Below are 23,201 nucleotides of genomic sequence, written 5' to 3'. Positions count from 1 at the left end.
GACAGCTATAGCCACGACAAATATACATCTCTTGCTAGTAGTGTCTCAGTACCACAGCCCTCTCCTGCCTGAGGAGAGCTCATGTCCCAAAACAGATATTGCTGAGCTGGTTGTATCTCATTGAACTAGTCCAGCCCCTTGTTAAGCAAACCAAGGAAACACTAAGCCAATATTCTCAGCACACAGAAGTCTAAAGGGACACCTTTAAAGGGGAAAAGGAGAAAATATTTAGTCCCAAGAAAACCTGAGTCCCTAGCCTCACATAAGCTGAGTACAGGGCTGTTATGTTACAACACACAGATAAACATAACCTTGTATATCATCTATCATTCATCATCAGAAGGCAGTCTCTGCATAAAGCACAAAAATAGACTCACTTCAGAATACCACTTGAATAATACATACTCTCAAATGAAATGGTTTCATATTAAAAACTCCTCATACTGACATTCACTGTTTAATTCTGGGTATAATATGAGCTTTATTTCATAAAACCTTTCAAATTAAGAAAGAAAAGTAAAAAAAAAAAAAAAAGTGAGAAGAGTAGTTCTTTAAACCAAGGACTGAATTCGATCAAGCTTAGAAGGCAAGAACCATAACTTCATTTATTATGAAGATGCAGATGATAGATCCACTGTAATAGACCAAGAATCAGTGTTTAAATCCTCTTAACACCTATGACCAATTACAGAAAGCCCTTAACTTGCAAGCGAATTCTACTCCAAAAGCTTATTTGAATTCTATTCCAAAAGCTAATATTTAGATTTCTGGAAATAGTTTCCCAAAGATAAAATCTTATGGTTGTTAGTCTTGTAACCTAGTCCAAAAATGATAATATATTCCATATTATCATTGAAATCAGATATCTGAAATAAAATGTAGTAGAAAACATTATTTCAAAAACTAAAAACTAAAACAAAATAATTAAATAAGTATGTTTGCTTTTTAAATTATTTTCTCTCAATGCTAGTACTTAAGGAAAGGCTAGGTTAGAAAAACATAAGATCAATGAACATGTTTACAATGACTCTAAGGTGAACCCTGAATTATTTCAAATGTCTGACTGGTACTTTATTACATCTAATTCCACTTCAAAATGCATAGCTTTCCTCAATATTTGGCATTATGATTAGGACTAATTTCAAATCTGAGGCAACGGGAGGCAGGGCAAATATGAGAGGAAAAAGATTTTCTCAATGTAAATAGAGCAAAATAATTGGAAGAAAAACGAATGAGAGAGGTCAAAAACTTTCTGTACACACACAAGAGGAATATGGCCACACTTGCCAGGTATGGAACCCAACCCAGCCTCCATAAGACAAAAGTGTGGCTCGCTTCCCATGACTTAAGGCAACTTACAGCTGCCTAAGATTTCCTAGGAGGGAAGGAGGTAGACCAGACAATCCATTGTATTCATGTTCGTAACTAGAGCATGCACCTGAGGGACCAAAAACAAAAAAGCTTTTTCCTTTCTGAATATAGTCACCTTATGCTTTTTCAATGTGAAAACTTCTAAGACAGAAGCCACACAGCATGTGAACTAAATCTCAGATCTAGAATCTCATAGTAACTTGTAAGCTACTGTTCTCTGAGTTGACTCAAGAATAGAAAGCCAACAATGAACACAAACAGGGAACTGGTTGTTCTCTTCCAGTATTTACAGAGTTGTTGCTTAGAGAAAGCAGAGAAACAAGAGCTTTGCCCACCAGGCAGGTGTTTGCAGAAAGGATTCAGTGGCAATTTTACTGTGCATTAGCCCAAACTGTTCAAATAGATGCCACATGCCAGATGTGTCCTACAAGAACATAATATGGTTTATCATTCTTAAATGCATATACTTTTTTTAAGAAGTAACCACGTTCCCTAAATACTTTAGTTTACTAATTTCACAAACAGTAGAACTGAAACAAGTGAAGGAAACTTCAACTTAAATAAAAATAATTTAAATCCAGCCCACAGATCTATTGCATACATACCCAATATGTAATATATAGAAGTCCATCCACCTTCCCTGCAGCTACTGGAAATTTCCCTCTCATTCCGGCTCACTACTGCAGGTAGACCTCACTACTTCCAGAAAATACCCCCTTCAAGAACCCTGGCCAGCGATTTCTCACCACCATCTTTTCATCAGCATCAAGACTTGCATTGCAAAAAAAAAAAAAAGACTTGCATTGCAGATTTACTCATAGTAAGGAAAATGAGGAAAAGGGAGAAGAAAGGAAAAGAAGGAGATAAGCAGAGAATTCTCCAAAGTTCTACACACAGGTAATTAATTTCTTCATACAGCAGTTACTGGTACCAGGCACAATGGGTAATATGCAAGGACAGGCAAATATATTCCTGACCTCATGGAGCACCCTTTGTATGTTACTTCAGATCTTCCAAGCCAGGGGATCACAACTTCAAATATTCCTCAGAAGAACCTTTAAAGCCGTTTAAGATATAGATATCTTGGCTTCTCCCTCCTGAGATTCTGATTTGCCAGATATGACAGGTCTGGCCCACAGGTATTTCTGGTACATAATTATAGTTGAGGACCAATATTAGAAAATGTTATCCTTATAGAAGTCAGAAGGCTCAGTACCTGAATTATATCACAGTACTACAAATATTATTCCCTTAGCTTTAAGTGATAGTTAATGTAAGAAAGGAGGTCTCCATTCTCAATGAAATTCCAACAGCGCAATAGGCTTTGCCAATACCCGTGACAACCATGTGACAAATGCACCTCTTCTTTCACTGTCTACTTGTAGACACTGAGCTATATTTTAGGGATGTAAAAATGAAGATGACAGGGAAGGCAGACATGTAAATACTCAGACCATCGCGGCATAGTAGCATAAGAGAAATTTGAAACCCAGAGATAACTGGTATCATGGAGAGCTTTGAGTAGGTTTCTAAAAGATGAGTTTTAAAAGTCCTTTTAAGTGCAAATCAGATCATTTCAACTCTAACAGCTTCCCAAGTCATGGAGAATAAAATCCAAACTCTTCCCCCCACACACAAGCACTAGCAGAGACCTCACACCTCATCGCTGTATCAGCCTTTTCACCCACTGTGCTCCGGCCGCATCGGCTTTCTCTTGGCTCCTCAGTCATACACAAGTTCAGGCCCACCTTAAAGCCTTTGTACTTGCTATTCCCTCTGCCTAGAATGTTCTTCCTCTTTATCAGCTTAACTGTTATCACCTCAAAGACAGCTTCTCTGAACTTCCAATCTGAGCTAGCCAAACACTAGCACACCACCACAAAGCCATTATCACTGACCTTTTATTTCTTTGTTTGTCTCCCCCAGCAGAATATAAGCTCTATGAGGACAGGGATTTTTATCTCTCTCGTTCATTGCTATATCCTTAGAGCCTAGAACAGTATCTGGCACAGCTGCTCAATAATTATTTGCTCAATGACAGAATGAACAAATAAACCAGATAGAAGGGGAGAGGTAAAGACTATTTCCCATTAAAATGAATAAAGAGTTTTTATTAAACAGTGAAGGCTACAGGAGCCCTCTACTTCCCTCTTTTGACTAAACTACAAGGAAATTCATTCTAAAGTTTTGAGCTCGAGCAAGTCAGAGCCAGTTTCTGTTACACGTAACCAAAAAACTCCAATTATTACAATATTGCTACTCTATATACCAGCCAATTAAGACAGAAGGAGGGGTGAAAGGAAGGAAACAGAGTAACAGGAGAGATGTTATCAGAAACAGAGGAAGGAGAAAGAGATGGAAATAGTAGGGGAAAAAAAAGATGAAGATGGAGAGCTACACAGAGATAACAAGGAATGTGAACGAGTAACAGGCATAAAGGAAAGCCAAGAGCAAAGTGTGAGGAAAGAGGTAACTGGTTACTTCATACATGGTGTTAACTTGGCTATGGGTGTCTACCTGAACAGGGGTGCTGCTAACGAAGAGGGGAAGAAATGGAATGCCAATGATACAGGGGGTTCTTGTCACTCCCTGTTCTGCCTCTTGTGGCAGTTACTTAATTTCTCTAGGTCTCCTAGTACAATGAGGCAGAGGAGGAGGGAAGGGTACGGGTGGGCAGGCAAGGTGAGGGGAGAGCCTATCTAAGGTCCGTCTATTTTTGTATCTTAGGGGAGAATCACTGTATACAGCTCCACTGGAGCAGTTCTTCAGAGGAGAAATTACTCTCTGCATTGCTAGAGTAGACATTCCCACCACCATCTCACCCTGTAGTCTTCGTATTTAACTCAAGGTCTAGGTCAACTACTGTTCCTTTAAAAAAAAAAAAAGTAAGATAAAGTTTATCAAGAAAATCCACTTGCCCACATTCTGGGTAAATCCCCAAATTTTTAACTGTAATAGAATGATCTTAATCAACAACTAAAATCTAACTTCCTCTTCCATGAATTCAGAAGTAAAATACTGTCATCAGCCAGTACACATATATAAAATTTAATATCTAATATATTTTTTAAACTTTGTGTTAATAATGTCATAGGCCGATGTCAGGATATTCTAAAAGTTGTTGTTGTTTTTTAATTCAAATTAAAAAACTTACTTGGAGACAAGTAAACAAAATGATTTTAGAAACTGTTTTAAAATATTAAGCACATTTTGTCACTATTTCCATTATTTCACAGATGTGTTTCCAGAAAGACAATAAAACTTAAAATTTGGCTCCTGGCAAAATATGCAGCTTGCTGCCAAAACTACAGCTCCCTTACAGACACAGAATTTTCTCCAAATTTCAGAGATTTCTGAAGGGAACATAATACCACATTCAAACTAATAAGATTTAAGGCTTTCCCAACTCCAAGACAGACAATACCCTGCAACGCTATTAAGAGAGTTACAGCATAACACTAAATTCTTTGTACGGGATGGGTCCATTCCCATAAGTTTTAATAAGCAGTGGATTTCAAATTGAAAGCACTGCAGCTGAGACCTGGGTTACAGAAGTCAACGGCAGGACCTGGGGGTAGGAGTGGTGTGATGAAGACCTCGAGCTTGGAGTCTGTCTGCATCATTCCTCACACACTGTTAACACAAGATCAGTCACCTTGGGAATCTGAATTCCCTCCACGGCTGTCTCCTATCTTGTTCATTCCTTATTCCTTAAAACAACACAGACAGGCACTATGTTAGGTACTGAGGATATAAATGTGAGTAACGTCATTCCTCTACTCAAGGAGCTCATTCTAGTAGGAGAGAGATGGCAAAGCAAGTAATAGCAAAGAGCTCATTCTAGTGGATTATATCACACGTAATTAATTACAAGACAAGGTGAGAAAAGCTATAATTAAGCCAGGTTCTGGGTCAGATAATAAGAAATGACAAAATAAACAGTTGGGAGGAGAGGAGAGGAGACTGGACCAATTATGGAAAAAACATCAGAAAGTTTCTCTGAGAAAGGAATTACGGGTGTTTTTTTTTTCAATCAATTTACAAATTTCCCAAAGTAAGCCCCACTAATTGACTCACACACCCACTCACGAAAGAACTTTAAAGTCTGATTCATCCTACAGTATGTATCTTCACATGGAAAGGCTTGTCTGTCTGCTCCTTAATTTGAAACTATGAACCACAAATGTTACTCCCCTATTAAATAATTCTCTGAGGTACTACAGCAACTCTAAATATCTCTTTCAGGTTGAACTTACACTTTCCTAGCCCGACTATTTACTTTAACCGTGAATTTGCTAACTAACTACATCCCTCGCTTTAGGTTCTCATCATAAGAGCCTGGTTTTCCATAACGAAAATTCAGAAGCCCTATAAGCATTTATTATGGAAGGTAAGTGGGGGTGGACACCAGGAAGCAAGGCTGAGGCAGAGGCACAGTGAAGGAGAGAACTAAGAAAGATGCAGGGGCAGAGTGGCGCTGACATGGGACCTAGTAGCCAGCATGGGCACGGTCTGAGTTTATTGCCGTGGTGACCATATTTGGGGCACAAAGAGTCTTAGGAATAACTCAACACACAGCAACCTCAACGGAGCTGCAGTTAGCTCCTGCTTTATGTAAAATTTCAGAAAGTACATATGGAGAGGGCTTTTCAGTTATTGGTTCACTGTCCATAATGGGGAAAAGGCCACTATTTTATTCACTATGTCAAAAAGAAAAAAAAGACTTGAAATAAAATTTACATAGATTAAAAGTATGCATTCAAAAACCCTTACAAACCTAAGGTCTAAGATTAGATGTCGTGGGGCTTCCCTGGTGGCGCAGTGGTTGAGAGTCTGCCTGCCAGTGCAGGGCACACGGGCTCGAGCTCTGGTCTGGGAAGATCCCACATGCCGCGGAGCGACTGGGCCCGTGAGCCACAACTACTGAGACTGCGCGTCTGGAGCCTGTGCTCCGCAACAAGAGAGGCCGCGATAGTGAGAGGCCCGCGCACCACGATGAAGAGTCGCCCCCGCTCGCCGCAACTAGAGAAAGCCCTCGCACAGAAACGAAGACCCAACACAGCCAAAAATAAATAAATAAATTTATTAAAAAAAAAAAAAAAAAAGATTAGATGTCGTGAGGTCAATAGGGCGTTACATATCACGAGCACAAATTTAGAAATTACACTGGACAGGCACTCACATAACAGACCCAGAGGCAGGCTCAGCACCGGCTCCTCAGGGCCCCCAGTGCTGACCCACGCACTGACCTTTCTCATTCAAGGTTGTCCCCAAATGAATAAATGCACATTTTGGCTGCCAGGAAAAAGGGGATGTGTAGGAGAGGAGTTTGAGGGAAACATAGTGATTTAAATGGAAGCGCGATATGCAAAGATAAATTGTACTATTCGAGGGCTTAAAACAAACTCAGCTTTTTCTAATAATCAAGTAGCAAATGAATGAAAATCATGTGGGAGCCAGCTGTACATCTTGATATTTAGAGAGAGGCACCTCTGAGGAGTTCACGACACTTTAAAATTTACTTAAGCTGTTTGCGTTAATTGTAGACTAACCCAGATGGGCCAAACAATCACCTGCGTGTTCAGCGTCAAAATCGATGCCCTAAAAAACATGCAAATGCATTTCAGATCTAAGTACAGCAAGCAGATTCTCCAATGGCTGTGAGCAGCAAAATCAATTTAATGGATAAAGACTTTTCTTTAATAAAATAGGACAGAATATAAAACGTCAGTATACCTCACCCATTGTAAGGTAAAAATTGTTTCATGAACCTTTTGTTTCAATTATTCTTGTGAATGGTATGTGCATGTCTGTGTGTGTGTGTGTGTGTGTGTGTGTGTGTGTGTATGAGTATGTGAACTAAGCTGCAATGTAAAACATGTTTCTTACTGTGGATTATAGTGAAAAAAGCTTGGAAAACCCAGTCCTAACTATTTCATGTCACTCCTTGGTTCTCCTGTTTTTCTATCACTCCTGACACTTAGAACCACTTTAGGACATCCATAGACATCACTGAGGCGAATGTGAGGAAAACTGCCATTTCACCTGGTTGCTACACAAACTTATTGGGGTGTTAGCTCCATCAGCCAGAATTAACGCTTAGATGCTGCCTGGAAGAGAAACTGCATGACCAGTGTATTTGAAACATTGCTTTCCAACTGGAACATCCTACCCTTTCACACTACATGCTGTATTGAATCTTCTGCAGAATATTGTGGTTTAGACACAGTATTATTACAAGACTAGCACTGCTCAGCTATGCGCTGTGGGTGGATATACCTCCAACTGGGAACTTGGCGGAGGGTTCTAGTCTCTCTCTTTCACTAACTGGATTTGACCCTGGGCAAGACACTTGACCTCTCTGGTCTCAGATTCTCCATCTGAGAAAGCAGGACCGGAGCAGGATTTTTTTTTCCTAGTCAGTTTCTTACAGAGATACTTCAGTGGTTCTGCAAGAGTGAGTCTTTTGGGTTTTTTTTAGCACCAAGTCACATGATGATAATGAATAATGTCTTCAGGGCATTCAGTGTCTCTTTTCTAATTTTTTTCCATAAAAAATGAATACAGTTAAATTTTTTTAATGCAACTGATTGAAAATTTTTCCAGCATTCTTTTTTTTTTTTGAGCATTTGCATTAGTTCTTATTGAAAAGTATATGGAGAGTACAAGGACAACTGTTAAAAAAGTGATTGACATTTTTAAACAACTACTTATATGCATAAATAAGGATTTTCCCCTACTGAGAAAAACAGAAATAATGCTGGGGCTAAAATGAAGACTATCATCCAGAATACTGATTTCAAATGTTGATATATATTAACAAAGTCCATTTCAGTTCTCAAATTTTATAGAGCTATTTAAAACACCTTATTTTACTCCGTAAATTTAAAAAAGTAATGCCTCAAAACACTGTGATTCTTGTTGTTATTTCTATAATTAGTACTGACTTCCTAATTTATTTTTAAGCACTCCAGCTTTTTAATTACCCCATATCAAACTTTCAAGAATCGTGGAAGATAACTTGTTTATCAATGTTACTATGTTTATCAATTAAACATTCGGTCATTCATGCAAGTAGTCATTGAGCACTTAGGATGCGTCAGACACTGTTCTAGATGCTGGGGCTGCTGTGGGGAACAAAACGAAATTTCCCATTACATCCCGGGCTTCCCTGGTGGCGCAGTGGTTGGGAGTCCGCCTGCCAATGCGGGGGACACGGGTTCGAGCCCTGGTCCGGGAAGATTCCGCGTGCCACGGAGCAACTAAGCCCATGCGCCACAACTACTGAGCCTGCGCTCTGGAGCCCCGTGCTCCACAACGGGAGAGGCCACCGCAACGAGAAGCCTGCGCGCTGCAACAAGGAGTAGCCGCCGCTTGCCGCAACTGGAGAAAGCCCGCGTGCAGCAAGGAAGACCCAACGCACCCAAAAATAAAATAAATAATTTTTTTTTAAAAGTACATCCCCTTAATTCAGTATGGAAATGAAACAAACGGACATAAGCTTTTCACATAGAAAGTATATGCCTTTTCAAGGCTACTAATGAGATTCAAAACTGTGTAAGCAGACAGAGTATCACCCTTGAAATATACTGTCCTAAATACAGTGTGTGTGTGTCTGTGTGTGTGTGTGTGTTTACAGCACAGAGGAAACCTGTTAGCAGGAGAAGGGGGAAAAAAAAGACTGAAAAGACTTAGTTAAACTTGAGAAACAAACCTGCCACAAGTGAAAAGCAAATAGCTGATTTCTTTAGCCCACAGCTAAATGAAACATGCAAGGAGAGTTGAAAAAGATAATATCGCTCTATCCATATGCAGAAGATTAACAGAATTTCCAAATTCAAAGAGTTTGAAATTGAACATGCTTTATGATTTTAGGGAGACTGACCTGCTTAAAGACACCAAAAATGCAAGCCTGCGAGGATAAAAGCCTCTCTGGCCCACTTACAGGCACTAGCATTCTTGCCTATCAAGCTATAAAAGGAAGGAACTGCAAACAGGAAATTGCCCTGCCCCAGCCATAAGCCACTCCTCCCTTCCTCTCCACAATTTCTATAAGCAGAAGCAAACGCTACCTGGTAGGTTTACCAAGAAGCCACAGAGGTTGACAGAACACTGGTAGCTGACATCCACTTTATTACTATTTTAATAAATATTTAAGGTAAACACCTTTATTATTTTGAACCAACTATTTTCTTGATAATTTTACCTACATTTTAAATAACATTTGTTTAACCTATAGTTTTTTAATGATAATTTAAAGCAGTTCTGAAATTGCAATTTATGGATGAACTGTGAGTCAGAAATAAGACAGAAACAAATTCAGAGTCAGTTGGCCTGGTTTACCATTTTCCAATGATTTAAACACACACACACACGTTAACCACTTTTAAATAATACTGTCCCAAATATAATTTTTTGTAAAATTCAGTAAACCACTCAGTGTTAAATAATCAATAAGTCCATTATCAGCAGTTCCAATTAACCATCTTTGTATTCAACCACACAGAAGTACTTATTAATACAGCATTTTGATAAGTAACAGAACTTAAGGTATACGGACTTCCTAATTTCTTACAGAAACTTGGACTGGTGGGTGTGATTTCTAGGGGTCTACATCTATTGATACAAATTAACACAGGGAAATGACTTCTTTTTTTAAAGGAAAGAGACTGATAGTCACTTTTCAACTTTTGATGGTCCAAATACAGTAAACAAATTTAAAAAACACAAGCCATTCAGAATGTTAATAAACCTACAAATAAAACTACAGGAATAATCAACCTAGGTACTAATCATTAAAAAATGATTAGTAAAACAATGAAATATTTTCACCAATTAAATTTTTATGTTTTTTTATTTTACTGAAGTATAGTTGATTTACAACGTGTTAATTTCTGCTGTACAGCAAAGTGATTCAGTTATACATATATATTCTTTTTCATATTCTTTTCCATTATGGTTTATCACAGGATATTGAATATATTTCCCTGTGCTATACAGTAGGACCTTGTTGTTTATCCATCCTATATATACTAGTTTGCATCTGCAATTCCCAAACTCCCAATCCTTCCCTCCCCCAGCCCCACCAAGTAAATTTTTAAGTCTTTAGTGTTTATCCCCATTATGCAAAGGTATATAACACTGAAGAGTCCACATGACACCAGATTTAGTGGAAATTTGCTTAAATATGGTAATATACTCCAAGAGCCTAAAGTTATGCTGATTTTTTTTTTAAATCTATTAATCACACTTCTGGCAATCTAAAGACAAAAATCCACAAAAAGAAGCGTTTACCATGCAGAAAGTTGTTTGTCACATTATAAAAACTTTTGGAAAGAATCTAAAATGTTAAACAATGGTATGTACTCTAAAGGGAATATTATTTGGTCACATAGGTAGCAAAAAGGCAAAACATATGTAGGCCAAGTGAAAAAAGGTTCACAAAACTACACTGCAATTATACCTAAGTAAATAGTTCAAACTTAGAGAGATATAATTACAAGAGAAACTTCCTACTTTTCTTCTATAATGTGGTTATGCCAATTTGTTAGATTAAATTCATGAAATTATCCTTTTTTCAAACTAGATGTTTAAAATAATTTAATCATTTCCCAACCCCTCCTATCCTCCCCGAAAAGCATCCTCCCCTGCATGCCATGCCCCCCATCTGATATTCCCTTCCCAACTTGGCCTGCTGGGGTTGGTCATCCTTGATCCCTCTCAAATCTCTCCAGGTTTGACCCTAGTCCCCCAACACCGACACCAGAAGGCAGGGAGCTATTCACCTTAGTATCCTCAACTCCTAGAACAAGACCTCATGTATGACAAGGCCTGGAAAAACACTTGCTGAATGAATTTTTATCCAAATTTGGCACTTATTACTACACACTTTTCCCAAATTACTTGTTGCTCATCTGTTCCCCTATTTTAAAGCTAGGCATTCATTCTTTCTTCTTTTTTTATTTATTTCTTTTTTTTTTAATTTTTATTTTATTTCCCAGAGCCCACCACAATGCTGAGTCGAGCTCATGTGAGCTAAATAAATGCTCACTGAACTAACAAATACCTGAATACACATCTCAAAAATGAGAAATTCATTTGCTTTAGACAGGTTCTTCCTTTAGAATGCAGATAACATCCTAGGAAGGGGAAAAAAACTCATACGCACAACTTCACACCTTCCAGTGAATTATCCTAAGCAATCATCACATTAACAACCATCTGAGTATTACTGAGTCAAGGAAGGATCTAAGTGTGAAATGGGATGGAAAGGAGGGAAGACAAGCAGAGAAAAAGAGGCGAGCAGCCTTTGGCTCTTCAGGGGAAGTAAGACAATGGCTCAGAAAATGATTTGGAAGGCCACACAACTTTCCTGCCTAGAGCACCAGCCATTCCTAAGTGCTTAAAATGCCAGGCACTGCCCTGACACCTTCATGAGCATGACCTCCTTCAGTCCTCACCGCAACTATGTTAGGCGGGGTGTTATTATCTCTGTTTTAAAGATGGAAAAAAAAGGAGTTTGGATGAGTTAAATAACTTGGTCAAGACACACAGAAAAACAAGTGAATTCAAGGCCAAGCCTGTGGCTCTGCTGAAGTCTTTGCTCTCAACCACTACACCAGATGGAGAATGGCTTCTTTGCAATTAGTAGTAGACTTAGAGGTATAATATAACTGCTAAGGCCTTAAGTACAGTCTACAAAACAAATAGCAGACATAGATATGGTTAGAAAGTCTACAAAACTTAGACTTGTCATCCCTGATTCAGACATGACATCTGGTTCAGGCCAGTCCCAGTTAATCCATAATTAGACCCCTTATTTAGCAATACGAGGCCTTAACAAGTGCGTTAAGGAACATACAATGTGGTAACCAGAATCCTCCACATAGCTGAAAAAATTCTTAATTCTTTAACTCTGAATTATTTTCCAATCCTTCAATCATCATGGCCTGCTCCAAATTCTCCTTGATCTCTTTACCATAGTTCTGTGAACCGAAAGCAGTACAGAAACAAGTGAGGATTTGGTCTCTAAGCATGTGGCAAGATCCTAATTAATTCATGCTTTTAATTTTTTAAAAGCCATCTTCTTCAAATTCATATGGGAGTATTTTGGATGCTATGATAATCTAAGCATCCTAACTCTAAAACAGAAACTGCACTGAGTATTGTCCTGGAAGGGAAACATCTTTCCAACAAAGTTGGCCTGTTCTTAAAATCTGAGCCCTCCATCTCAAGGAGCACAACGTCACAGCTTAGGGATAAAGAGATGCTTCATGAGCGGGGACTGCCCCGAGATGGGTGCCTGTCATCTGCTGAGCGCCACTGTGATCTCCAGTGGTCACATCATTCCAGCAACTCTGGCTTTCAGATCACCCACAGAGAAGGGTTTGTGGATTTCCTACTGAACATGATGTTCTGTATTTTATCTCCTTTTTGATACTCATGACACCTCTAGGAGATAAAACATAAAAAGGCTCTCCCTCACTTACAGATAAGGAAATAGAAACACAAAAGCTTCTGTGACATACTTAAAGTCATGATCTAACAGAGAAACCACAGGCAAAGCCCTGACTCTGTAGGTACATAATGTCTGCGCAAGATGTCACACTCAAAAGCGAGGTATGATAGTTGCACAACAATATGAATGTACCTAATACGACTGAACTATACACTTAAAAATGCTTAAGGCTCATCAAAGAAAAAAAGATTTTTGGCAACTATGTATGGTGACAGATGCTAACTGGATTTGTTGTAGTGGTCATTTTGCAATTATTTACAGATACTGAATCATTTTGTTGTACCTCTGAAACTAATATAATGTTATATCAGTTATACCTCAATAAAAAATAATAAAAAACAAAGAAAAAATGACGAAGATAGTAAATTTTACACATAGTATTTTACCATAATAAAAGTAATTGAAAAAAAGTTTATCAAAAGAGAAGCAAGGTAATGATGTGCCTTTGTATACAGGTACTGCCCTTGGTCTATAACCTTTGCTTTGATTCTGCATCTTTAAAGACCATGGTTGAGGGACTTCCCTGGTGGCGCAGTGGTTAAGAATCTGCCTGCCAATGCAGGGGACGCGGGTTCGAGCCCTGGTCCGGGAAGATCCCACATGCCACGGAGCAACTAAGCCCCTGCACCACAACTACTGAGCCTGCGCTCTACAGCCCGCAAGCCACAACTACGGAGCCCGTGTGCCACAACTACTGAAGCCCTCACGCCTAGAGCCCATGCTCCACAACAAAGAGAAGCCACCGCAATGAGAAGCCCTCGCACCGCAACAAAGAGTAGCCCCCGCTCGCCACAACTAGAGAAAGCCCACGTGCAGCAACGGAGACCCAATGCAGCCAAAAATTTTTTTAAAATAAATAAATTAAAAAAAAACAAAAAACATGGTTGGCTCAATCACTACTGCAAATATTTCCAGTAATGAGGAAGACATGACTTTAAACTTTATGTCCAATTTGATCCAATTTGATCATTTTCAGTTTCTCTCTGAAGTTACCCAAAGAAAGTTACCTTCCTTCTTTCTTTCATATTTTATCGTTCCATTATTCATTCATTCAGTAGATATTTATGGAGCATCTACCATATGCCAGGCACAGTTCTAAACTGATGCTCAGTGTTCAAGTACTGAAATAGTTCCATTCCAGTTGGTAAATCCTCCAGCCCCCTCCAGGCTGGCCACCTTGTCTCTTCCCTGGGACCCCGCCCCCGACCCTGGACTTCCCCATGATTCAGCACAGCAGGAAGGCCCCACTGTGGCCAGCTTCCAGCTCAACTGGTGAATGCCTGGGCCTAACCCCTGATTAAATAGTTTATCACCTCCTAGACACAGCCATGAACAAAACTGACAAGGTCCCTACCCTCTAGTCTAGGAGAGAAATAATAAACAAGTAAATACACAAATGAACCAGATAATTTCAAGTAGTAGAGTGCTACAAAAAAAATGACTAAAACAGAAAAGGGCTAGAGGGTGACTGGAGGTGGAGAAAGCAAGGTAAAACTCAAGAGAAAGTCTCTCTGAGGAGGTGACATCAGATCAGAAGGAAGAAGCAATGCAAGAGTCTGAGGTAAAAACCTGAGGTAAGAGAGAACAGAAATATCAAGGCCTTCTGGCAGGAGCACACTTGAGATTCCATGGCTAGAAGGCCGGTGTGATGGGAGCATCTTGAGTAAGGAGATCACAGAGGGAGAAAGGGCCAGATCAGGGAGGACCTTAATGGCATTGGTAAGGAGGCTGAATTTCATGCCAAGAAGAGTGAGCGATCATTAGACAGATTTGAAAGAGGGCAATGATCTAATTTATAGTTTTAAAACATTACTCTGACAACTGTGTAGCAACTGGGTTAAAGGGAAGCAAGGGTGTGAAAAGGAGACAATGTATGAAGCTGTGGTGGGCACCCAGGTGAACGGTGACAGTAGCTTGGACGAGGTGATAGCAACAGAGAGGGAAAGAAGTATTCTGACTCAGTATGTGTTTTAGAGTTAGAAATTACTGATGAGTATAATGTGGGAAGAGGAAACAACAGGAATCAAAATGACTACTATCCTTTGATTCAGTAAGTTGCTGATGGTAGCTCATTTACTAAAAAGGCAATGAGTAGGGGAATAAATAGGTTTGTGGAGAGAAGGAATAAAAAATTCTGCCACAGTAAATGTGACATATCATTTAGATATATTGAGCTATCAAACAGGCAGTTAGATATTTGACCTTGATAATAATCCTGTGAAGTAGACCAGAAAACCCTGGTATTAACCAAATTTTACAAATGAGAAAAATAAGGCTCAGGGAAAAAGGCTTGTCTTAGTACAAATTAGTCGTCAGTGCCCCTTGATAGAGGGCTGATATCACGTATTAAAAAGAGGAACACTTTCACTGCTGGGGATTCTGAAAAATACACATGTACATAGTTCACCCCATTTGGCTACACAGCTACTCCAAAAGTAAAAGTCTTTTATGTCCAAGAAGATTCCCCCAGGAGATTATGATTTATCCAAATAGCAATACGTAATACATATGAATCTTAGCCGAGATGTATGTATAATGCCATTACTGTCTTCTTAAAATACTTGAGTCAACAATTAAATGCATACATATAATACAAAGTAAGGCACAAAATTCTCTTTAAGGAAAGTTTACAATTCCTGGTTCTCATTTTTATTAAGGGTTGTGTCAAAAAAGCTTTCTGGGGAACACATTTCTAAAATTCGAAAAGAAAATCAACTGGGAAATGACTAGTAAAATAATAATTACACCGCTTCTCAGGACGGTAACCAGCATGTAAGACAAGCTCATGCTGCCCTCAGCACTCCCTCTGGCTGCTTTTCTTTCATTTGGCTGCTTTAAAGTGGTGGAAACTTCTGCATTAGAAGATACATTTTATCCCCAAGCTCAACACATCTATTAGCACTAAACTTCCATTCAAAATTCCAAAGATGCCATGCTGAAATTAAGGAAGACACTAAAAACAGGAAGGACGGGCATTAAGAAAGAAAAAAAGAGAAAGAAGGGGTGAAGGAGGGGAAGAGGGGGAAGGAGCGAGTAGCAAATGACCTCTTCCTGACGGCAATCCCTGTGACAAAGGACTCACGAATAACATGCTCAGAAACATCACAAAACCCCTCAGGAAGACACGCTTGTTTACGTGGCTTGAATCCAGAGGTTATTACAGACTCTCCATATTTTAAACACGGTGTCAATTATCAGTTTCAAATAAACAGTAATTATCAAAGTGAAAAATAAGCATGCCTGCTTAATTCAGTTTACCAGCACTTTACTGAACCTTCATGCCAACAGCCAGCTTTTCATGCATGCTCTTAAAATAAAAGCAAGAGCCTGGCTGGTGCTACAAATAACCCTAGTATCCTCAGAATTGGAAGGAAACTTAGAGGTCATTATGTCCAACCCTCTCATTTTACAGATAAGGAAACTAAGTAAAGCTAAGAAAGATAAAGTGGCTTACCCCTCATCCCAGAGCCACTTCAGGATGAAAGACTGTGTTTCTGATTCTTAGTCATGATTCCAAATACTATAGCATGCTGTCTATGGAGCAGGAAAGAAAAGTACCACAAGGGATGGTCCAAGGCTTTACTGTAACCACATCCTGATGAGAAAAGGTGGACAGAGCTGGGCATCTCAGTTCTGGAAAAAAGGCCCCGGGCTGCAGTCTGGCTGTCAGCCTGCCACTATCCTCAGCCTACACCCTGCAACAGCTGACAGTCTTTTCAACAGCACAGCTGGGCTTTTTCCCCCAAAGCTTTTGGGATGATGTGACAGAGTTTGATGTCTAGTAGCTGGTGCCTCCTTCCATCAAGGTCTTCAGAAGGAGGCCGTTGAAAGGTCATGCAGCAGTGAGCTTCCAGGCTTTAGAGAAACACCGACCTTCCTGAAGGATGAGAGGGAAAAGGACACCTCTCTCCCCTGCCTGCCCAATCCCAGTATATATAGAAAATTCTACAAGTATTCACAACAAAATTGTATAGCACATTCATGTGGAACTCACATTTACATTTTAGTGCCTACAGAGAACAAAATTTCTAATCAAAATTATTTTTGAAAAGTCATGTCTAGTCATTAGGGAAGTTGCAATATAAGCAGGATATATATTCAGTTTGCTTACTGCAAACACTTGTATAGATAAATAAATGGACTGATAATAATAATAATAATAATAATCCTCCCCCATGCAATCAAGGATTTCCTCTTATCCCCAAAAAAAGGAAACCATTAAGTCTTTAATAATCTTCCACTATATATTTTTTTTCTGTAAATATCCTTTCTGGGTATTCTTTTTATTAAAAACACCTATACAACTGTGGAATACAAGCTACACATTGCAGTCCCAAGATTCTCTCATTAGCTAATGGAAAATAAGATCCAAGAGTAAACAGATGATCAATACTGGTCCACACTTTCCATTCCAGGTCAACTCCCAAGCTGCTAATAATCTTCACCATCTCCCAATTCCACTGAAAAAGTGGCCTGGATTTTGTTTGACAGTGTTAGCATTCCATTGGCCTGATTATAGAAAATAATCATGAAAAAAGTACTTACGGCATAAGCACCGATCAAAAATGCTGCATTTGCTCTTTTCCGTTGGTCAAAACAGGTGTAGTGCACAATTTTCTTTCGTGATAAACTGTATGACTAGAAAGAGGGAATAAAAAGAGTTAGTGTAACCACAGAGACAATGTTGAAATGTACAGAAAAACATCATCTCTTAACTTTCAAAGACATGTCACAATCAGTGAAATTTAACAACTTTCGACTTCAATTTCTATGGCATTCATACATAAGTAGTACGGGATGGAGGGTTACTAGCTCATACTTTTTACAGCTCAATCATAGCGTAAGAATTAGCACTATACCAAATATATTTCTCTCCAAGAAAGGAGACCGATACAATGGGAGATAAATTATTGGCATCTTTATTATAGCAGGAATCATTTTTGAAGATTTACTCTTGATCTTATATGTAAAGTCTGTTCATCCTTCTTCATTCCCTAACACACCACACCCACTCCCAGAAAATTTATCTATGCTTTTCATATTATGCCATTTGTTTTTAAATGTGTCAACCAATCTATTTTCCTCTCTGAACATTTTTAAATGTCTATATTAACCAGAGCACCAATATTAATATTTTCTTTTTATAATGTTCTATTAAAAAATCCCCTTTTAATTACCTGAAAATAAATGGTTAACGGAAAAAAATGAACCATCAAAAGGATTATGTCAGCAAACATCTTAATACAATAGCCATATATTAAATTCATGGACTCAAACGAACAGTTACTAAGCACCAGCTGCTATATGCCAGGCAATATGCTGCATGCTCAACTAAATCCAAAATAAGCAACATAGTATGTTGTATACATGCTAAACATGAAAAGAAGGTAAAAACAAAATGATCTGTTAAAATGAAATCAAATTATTAGTAAAAATTCAAACATAAAACAATGAGAACATGATACAACTCAATGAAATCCACTCCATTTCCTCATATTTCAAAACAGTTATATGGTTTTCCTCATATTTCAAAACAGACAAATGGTTTTCAAAATACAGACACATAAGTACATTTTAATATTTATCTATAAATTCATACCGACTAGAACGGCAGCTTTTTATACTCTACACACTAACCACAACCCGCAGAATATTTGCTTTTAGAGGCCCCTTAAAAATGTAAGAACTCAACTACATACCTTTCTTTACCCTGCTATTTTCTACAAGGAAAAGAAACTCTTCCACAACTCTGAAGTTTATTCTAAGATGAAACAGCAACATTCTGGCTTTAATGTGTAACCACAGAAAACGTAGTTCTATGCATCATGGCTGTAAGCCTAGAAACCCTCACCGCCACAAGTCAGGCATTTCTTTGATAACCAAGAATCACGTTCTGAAAATGGCACTGCTCTTTTATTTTTTTTTTAATTTATTTATTTATCTTTGGCTGTATTGGGTCTTCGTTGCTGCACGTGGGCTTTCTCTAGTTGAGGTGCACGGGCTTCTCACTCTGGTGGCTTCTCTTGTTGCAGAGCATGGGCTCTAGGCACGCAGGCTTCAGTAGTTGTGGCATGCAGGCTCCGTAGTTGTGGCTCGCGGGCTCTAAGGCACAGGCTCAGTAGTTGCGGCACACGGGCTTAGGTGCTCTGCAGCATGTGAGATCTTCCCAGACCTGGGCTCAAAACCTGTGTCCCCTGCATTGGCAGGTGGATTCTTAACCACTGTGCCACCAGGGAAGTCCAGCACTGCTCTTTTAAATTGAACTTTGAAAAATAAGTGTTTGCCTCAAACCTCTTTGAGGTTTGCTCTCTTATTACCAAAGTCCTTATTTCCAGACAAGCTTACTAAAATACTCCTATGATATAAAGTTTAAAAGAGTACATTTAAAAACAATAATAATAAATTTTTTTAAAAGAGTACATTTTATTCAATTCAGGTCAGTGGAGTTAAAGCACACAAGTTATCTAAAGACTTCAGGGTCACCATCAGTGGTGTTGACACTTGTCTACTTGCTTTCTCAATTTGGAATTGTTACCTGCTGGACATTTCTCGTTTGCTTGTTTTTGCCAGTGATTTATCTCCATCAATAGGTTATGTTTGATTTATTGAAAGAAGAATCAAGGCTCTTAAGACCTAAGCTGCTTCTATGGTCTCTAAATCCTACACTACCTAAAGACTGCCTTACAGAGGCCAGGACCCCGTTAACATGAGTCAGATGGAACACAAGGACTCAGCTCCTCTGGCTCTCAGCCTCTCACTATTTTCATTTCCTGGATCCCTAACACACCTCTGAGGAAGTTTAAATTATCTGTTTCGATGCCCTTTTCTACTAAGAGTTTAGGTTTCATAACAAGCTACTCTTATCATTAAATAGTGGAATTAAATTTATTTTACAAATTTACTCGCCAACAGTGACAAACTCCTATTGCTGTTCTTTCATCGCCAATGGTCTTTACTGTTGGATTGTTTTTTAACTTTTTGTGTTTGCTTCTTTTTTGTTTTTCTCTCTAATTCTAAAGTATACGGAATGCAGGGAACCATCCTACAATGGGAACCATGAGGACAGAATTCTGAAGGAAACTTTCTTTTCACTGTATACTTACACATTTTTTAAAGTAAACATAATACAAATTAAAATTTTAAGGGAAAATTTTTTTTTACCTTTACAAGCTTTCAGCAATTATATCAGAAAAAGAATATTCTTCACAAAATCTACCTAGAAATTTTAACTACTTTAAAATACCTGGACTTCCCTGGTGGCGCAGTGGTTAAGAATCCGCCTGCCAATGCAGGAGACACGGGTTCGAGCCCTGGTCCAGGAAGATCCCACATGCCGCGGGGCAACTAAGCCCGTGGCCACAACTACTGAGCCTGTGTGCCACAGCTACTGAAGCTCGCACGCCTAGAGCTCCACAACAAGAGAAGCCACCACAATGAGAAGCCCGCGCACTGCAACCAAGAGCAGCTCCCACTCGCCAAACTAGAGAAAGCCCACGCACAGCAACAAAGAGCCAACACAGCCAAAAATAAAATTAATTAATTAAATAAATTAAAAAATAAAATAAGATAAAACGAAATACCTCCTGTTGGAAGCTGCCTACAGGATGCAAACATAATTGACATTTTTTAAAACATCTGTCACCCTACCTACTCACAAAATTTTTTTTCTTGTGATGAGAACTTTCAGGACTTACTCTCTCAGCAGCTTTCACACATGCAATACAGTGTTATTAACTGTAGTCACCATGCTGTATGTTACTTTTTAAAATGAGAGTTCTCTATCTGACTTTTAGGAAAGCTTTTAAAACTCCTAGCATTTACCTTGCTTAGGGTTAGATATTTTGGAATTCAAGTGTTTTTCTCAGCACTGCAAGTCAAGAAATGATCTTCTGTTTAGTGAAGCTTGGCCAATATCTCCTAGGTCAGATCACAGAGAGGTGAGTTCTCACTCAAGGAATCAAAACTAATTCAAAGTGAAGGACAACAGAGAAAAATCTTACATATTACAAGCCTTGTCCTAATTTCCCTCCCTGTCACAGCCAGGCCTTCGCTTCCTCTTATGGGTCAGCATTCCCCAGTCTTGCAGCAGTAATGCTGTTCAACAGAGGAGATATTCTGGTACTAGGATGAAAAATTTCAGGGATAACAAAACATTTTGCCCATTGTTTAGCTGGTGCTTTATATGATTGAGTTGATCTACACAACCTCTTTAACGTTTTCTCCTTCCAAATATTAAACATGTCCTTATCTTAAAAGCAAAAACAAAAACTACCTATTACATATCAAAGCACACTGATGACTAAAGAGCCTTTAGAGGAACATTTGGCTCATTCTTTGAGATCTTTCATATGGAAGAACTTTACCATGCAAGAAAAGAAAGTCCTGCAGACAATAGGACTCTATTTTATAAATGAGCCCCGTAGATATTTTTTCAAGTTCTGCTCTAATATCAGGAGAATTTCATGCCTCCAAACTGGACAGTTGCCTCTTCCTTACCTGGCTGTCACCTCTACAGTCCGGTGTACCGGCCACGCCCTTCATGGAGATGACTTGCTAACTCATACCATCACCTCTGGCTCTCAGTGAGCTCCTTGCTCTAATACAGATTCTTTCTGCTTTACATGAAAAGCTTAGAGATTACAAAAACACTGTGTACGATAGCAAAGTAAAGTTAGAAATCGGTAAAACAAATGAATATAGTCTTAAATATAAAGAGGAGGATGTCACAGAAGGAATACTAAGACCTCTGGACTATTTGTCTGCTCTGCAGCAAGGCTGCACATGACCCACTGCAAATTATAACATGCAGCCACTATCCACACTATATTGTAGACTTCTATCTGGAAACTGGAGTATATAACCTTCTGAATCTTCTTAACCTAAGTGGACACAGCCAGCCCTCTATAATAACAACAACAGTAATATTTATTGGTCACTTGCTACATGCCATTATTTCTCAAAGCAGTAGGACAGTGCCAAAGGGGTCCAGTTTGACCAGACACAGAGTGACTCCCAAACCAGAGGACCTGGGCAAGGCTGAAGTATAATGAGCATGCTGTGCCTCTCTTTTACCAAGAGAACATAAGCCTGGAGCCATGGAGAGCCTGGCTTACCACACTTGGCCAATAGCTCCCAGGTCAGATGAGAGAGTTGAGTGCTCTCCACAAGTGTGGTAGACGGAAGGAATCCAGAACTCTCTCACTGAGCTTGATAACTTGTGTAAACCTTAATTCTCAATTACAAGGCCATAACAAGTTTCACGGTTCAAAATTTAAATAATTGTCAGGTTGAATTGGTCAATAATTTTTAAACTTTTCAGAAATAAAAAACAAACTAAATTTCAATCTAAATTATATTTTATTATATTACTATATTCTATTTCATCCTCTTAACAGACTGATTCAGAGTCACCTAGAGAGCTCATTAAAACACAGATTGCTGGGCCCCGCCCCTAGAGTTTGTTTCAGCAGGGAAGGGCCCGAGAATTTGCATTTCTAACAATTCCTTGGCAATTAATACTGATGCTGCTGGTCCCGGGACCACACACTGAAATCCACTGTGCTAAGATATTGCTAAATTTTGGAAAAGAGCTGCATGAAAATGTGGGAAAAGGCCCCATTCCTGGAAATGCTCTATATGGATCCGAAAATACCGTCCATCTGGTCAAGTAGCCCCAAAAGACATTTAAATTCTTTTAGGAACTCCAAATCATGCCATGTGACTTTTAAAACATGTTATAGAAAACACATTTCCCCAGATTCCTCAGAAAACTTTATTACAATTTGTAAATTCTTGCATTCCAGCTGATAACACCCAAGGAAAAAGTTCCTTTAATGTTTCAGCAACTAAGCTGCTTTAAATGGTGTTATATTCCAGGGCTTCCCTGGTGGTGCAGTGATTGAGAATCCGCCTGCCAACGCAGGAGACACGGGTTCGAGCCCTGGTCTGGGAAGATCCCACATGCCGTGGAGCAACTAAGCCCGTGCGCCACAACTACTGAGCACACTTGCCACAACTACTGAAGCCCGCGCACCTACAGCCCGTGCTCCACAACAAGAGAAGCCACGACAATGAGAAGCCCGCGCACTGCAACGAAGAGTAACCCCCGCTCGCCGCAACTAGAGAAAGCCCGCGCACAGCAACGAAGACCCAACGCAGCCAAAAATAAATAAATATAAATGATGGTGTTATTCCAGAGGTTCCAAATTCAGATGCTCTCAGGGGCCAAGAATTTAAAGTGGGTCAGTTGGGAAACTAGAAAAGCATGCCCTACCCAATGCAGACCTAGCTCTTGTGCAGGAATCTGGGCCCA

At 39.2% G+C, this 23,201-nt stretch overlaps 1 protein-coding gene across 3 annotated transcripts in view; it reads right to left on the bottom strand.

The window, feature by feature from the left end:
• CDC14A (cell division cycle 14A) overlaps positions 1–23,201 on the bottom strand; it is a 179,173-nt gene that overhangs the window by 130,216 nt on the left and 25,756 nt on the right. For all 3 annotated transcript variants that reach the window (XM_028163371.2, XM_028163370.2, XM_057530740.1), the window contains one exon: positions 17,435–17,527. In XM_028163371.2, the coding sequence (XP_028019172.1) occupies positions 17,435–17,527 (93 nt within the window). The remainder of the gene's footprint in view (positions 1–17,434; positions 17,528–23,201) is intronic.

This window comes from Balaenoptera acutorostrata, chromosome 1, assembly GCF_949987535.1.
Source record: "Balaenoptera acutorostrata chromosome 1, mBalAcu1.1, whole genome shotgun sequence".
NCBI classification, from domain to species: domain Eukaryota; kingdom Metazoa; phylum Chordata; class Mammalia; order Artiodactyla; family Balaenopteridae; genus Balaenoptera; species Balaenoptera acutorostrata.
Note: the sequence above shows the minus strand (reverse complement) of the source record. Positions and strands in the feature narration are given on the sequence as shown.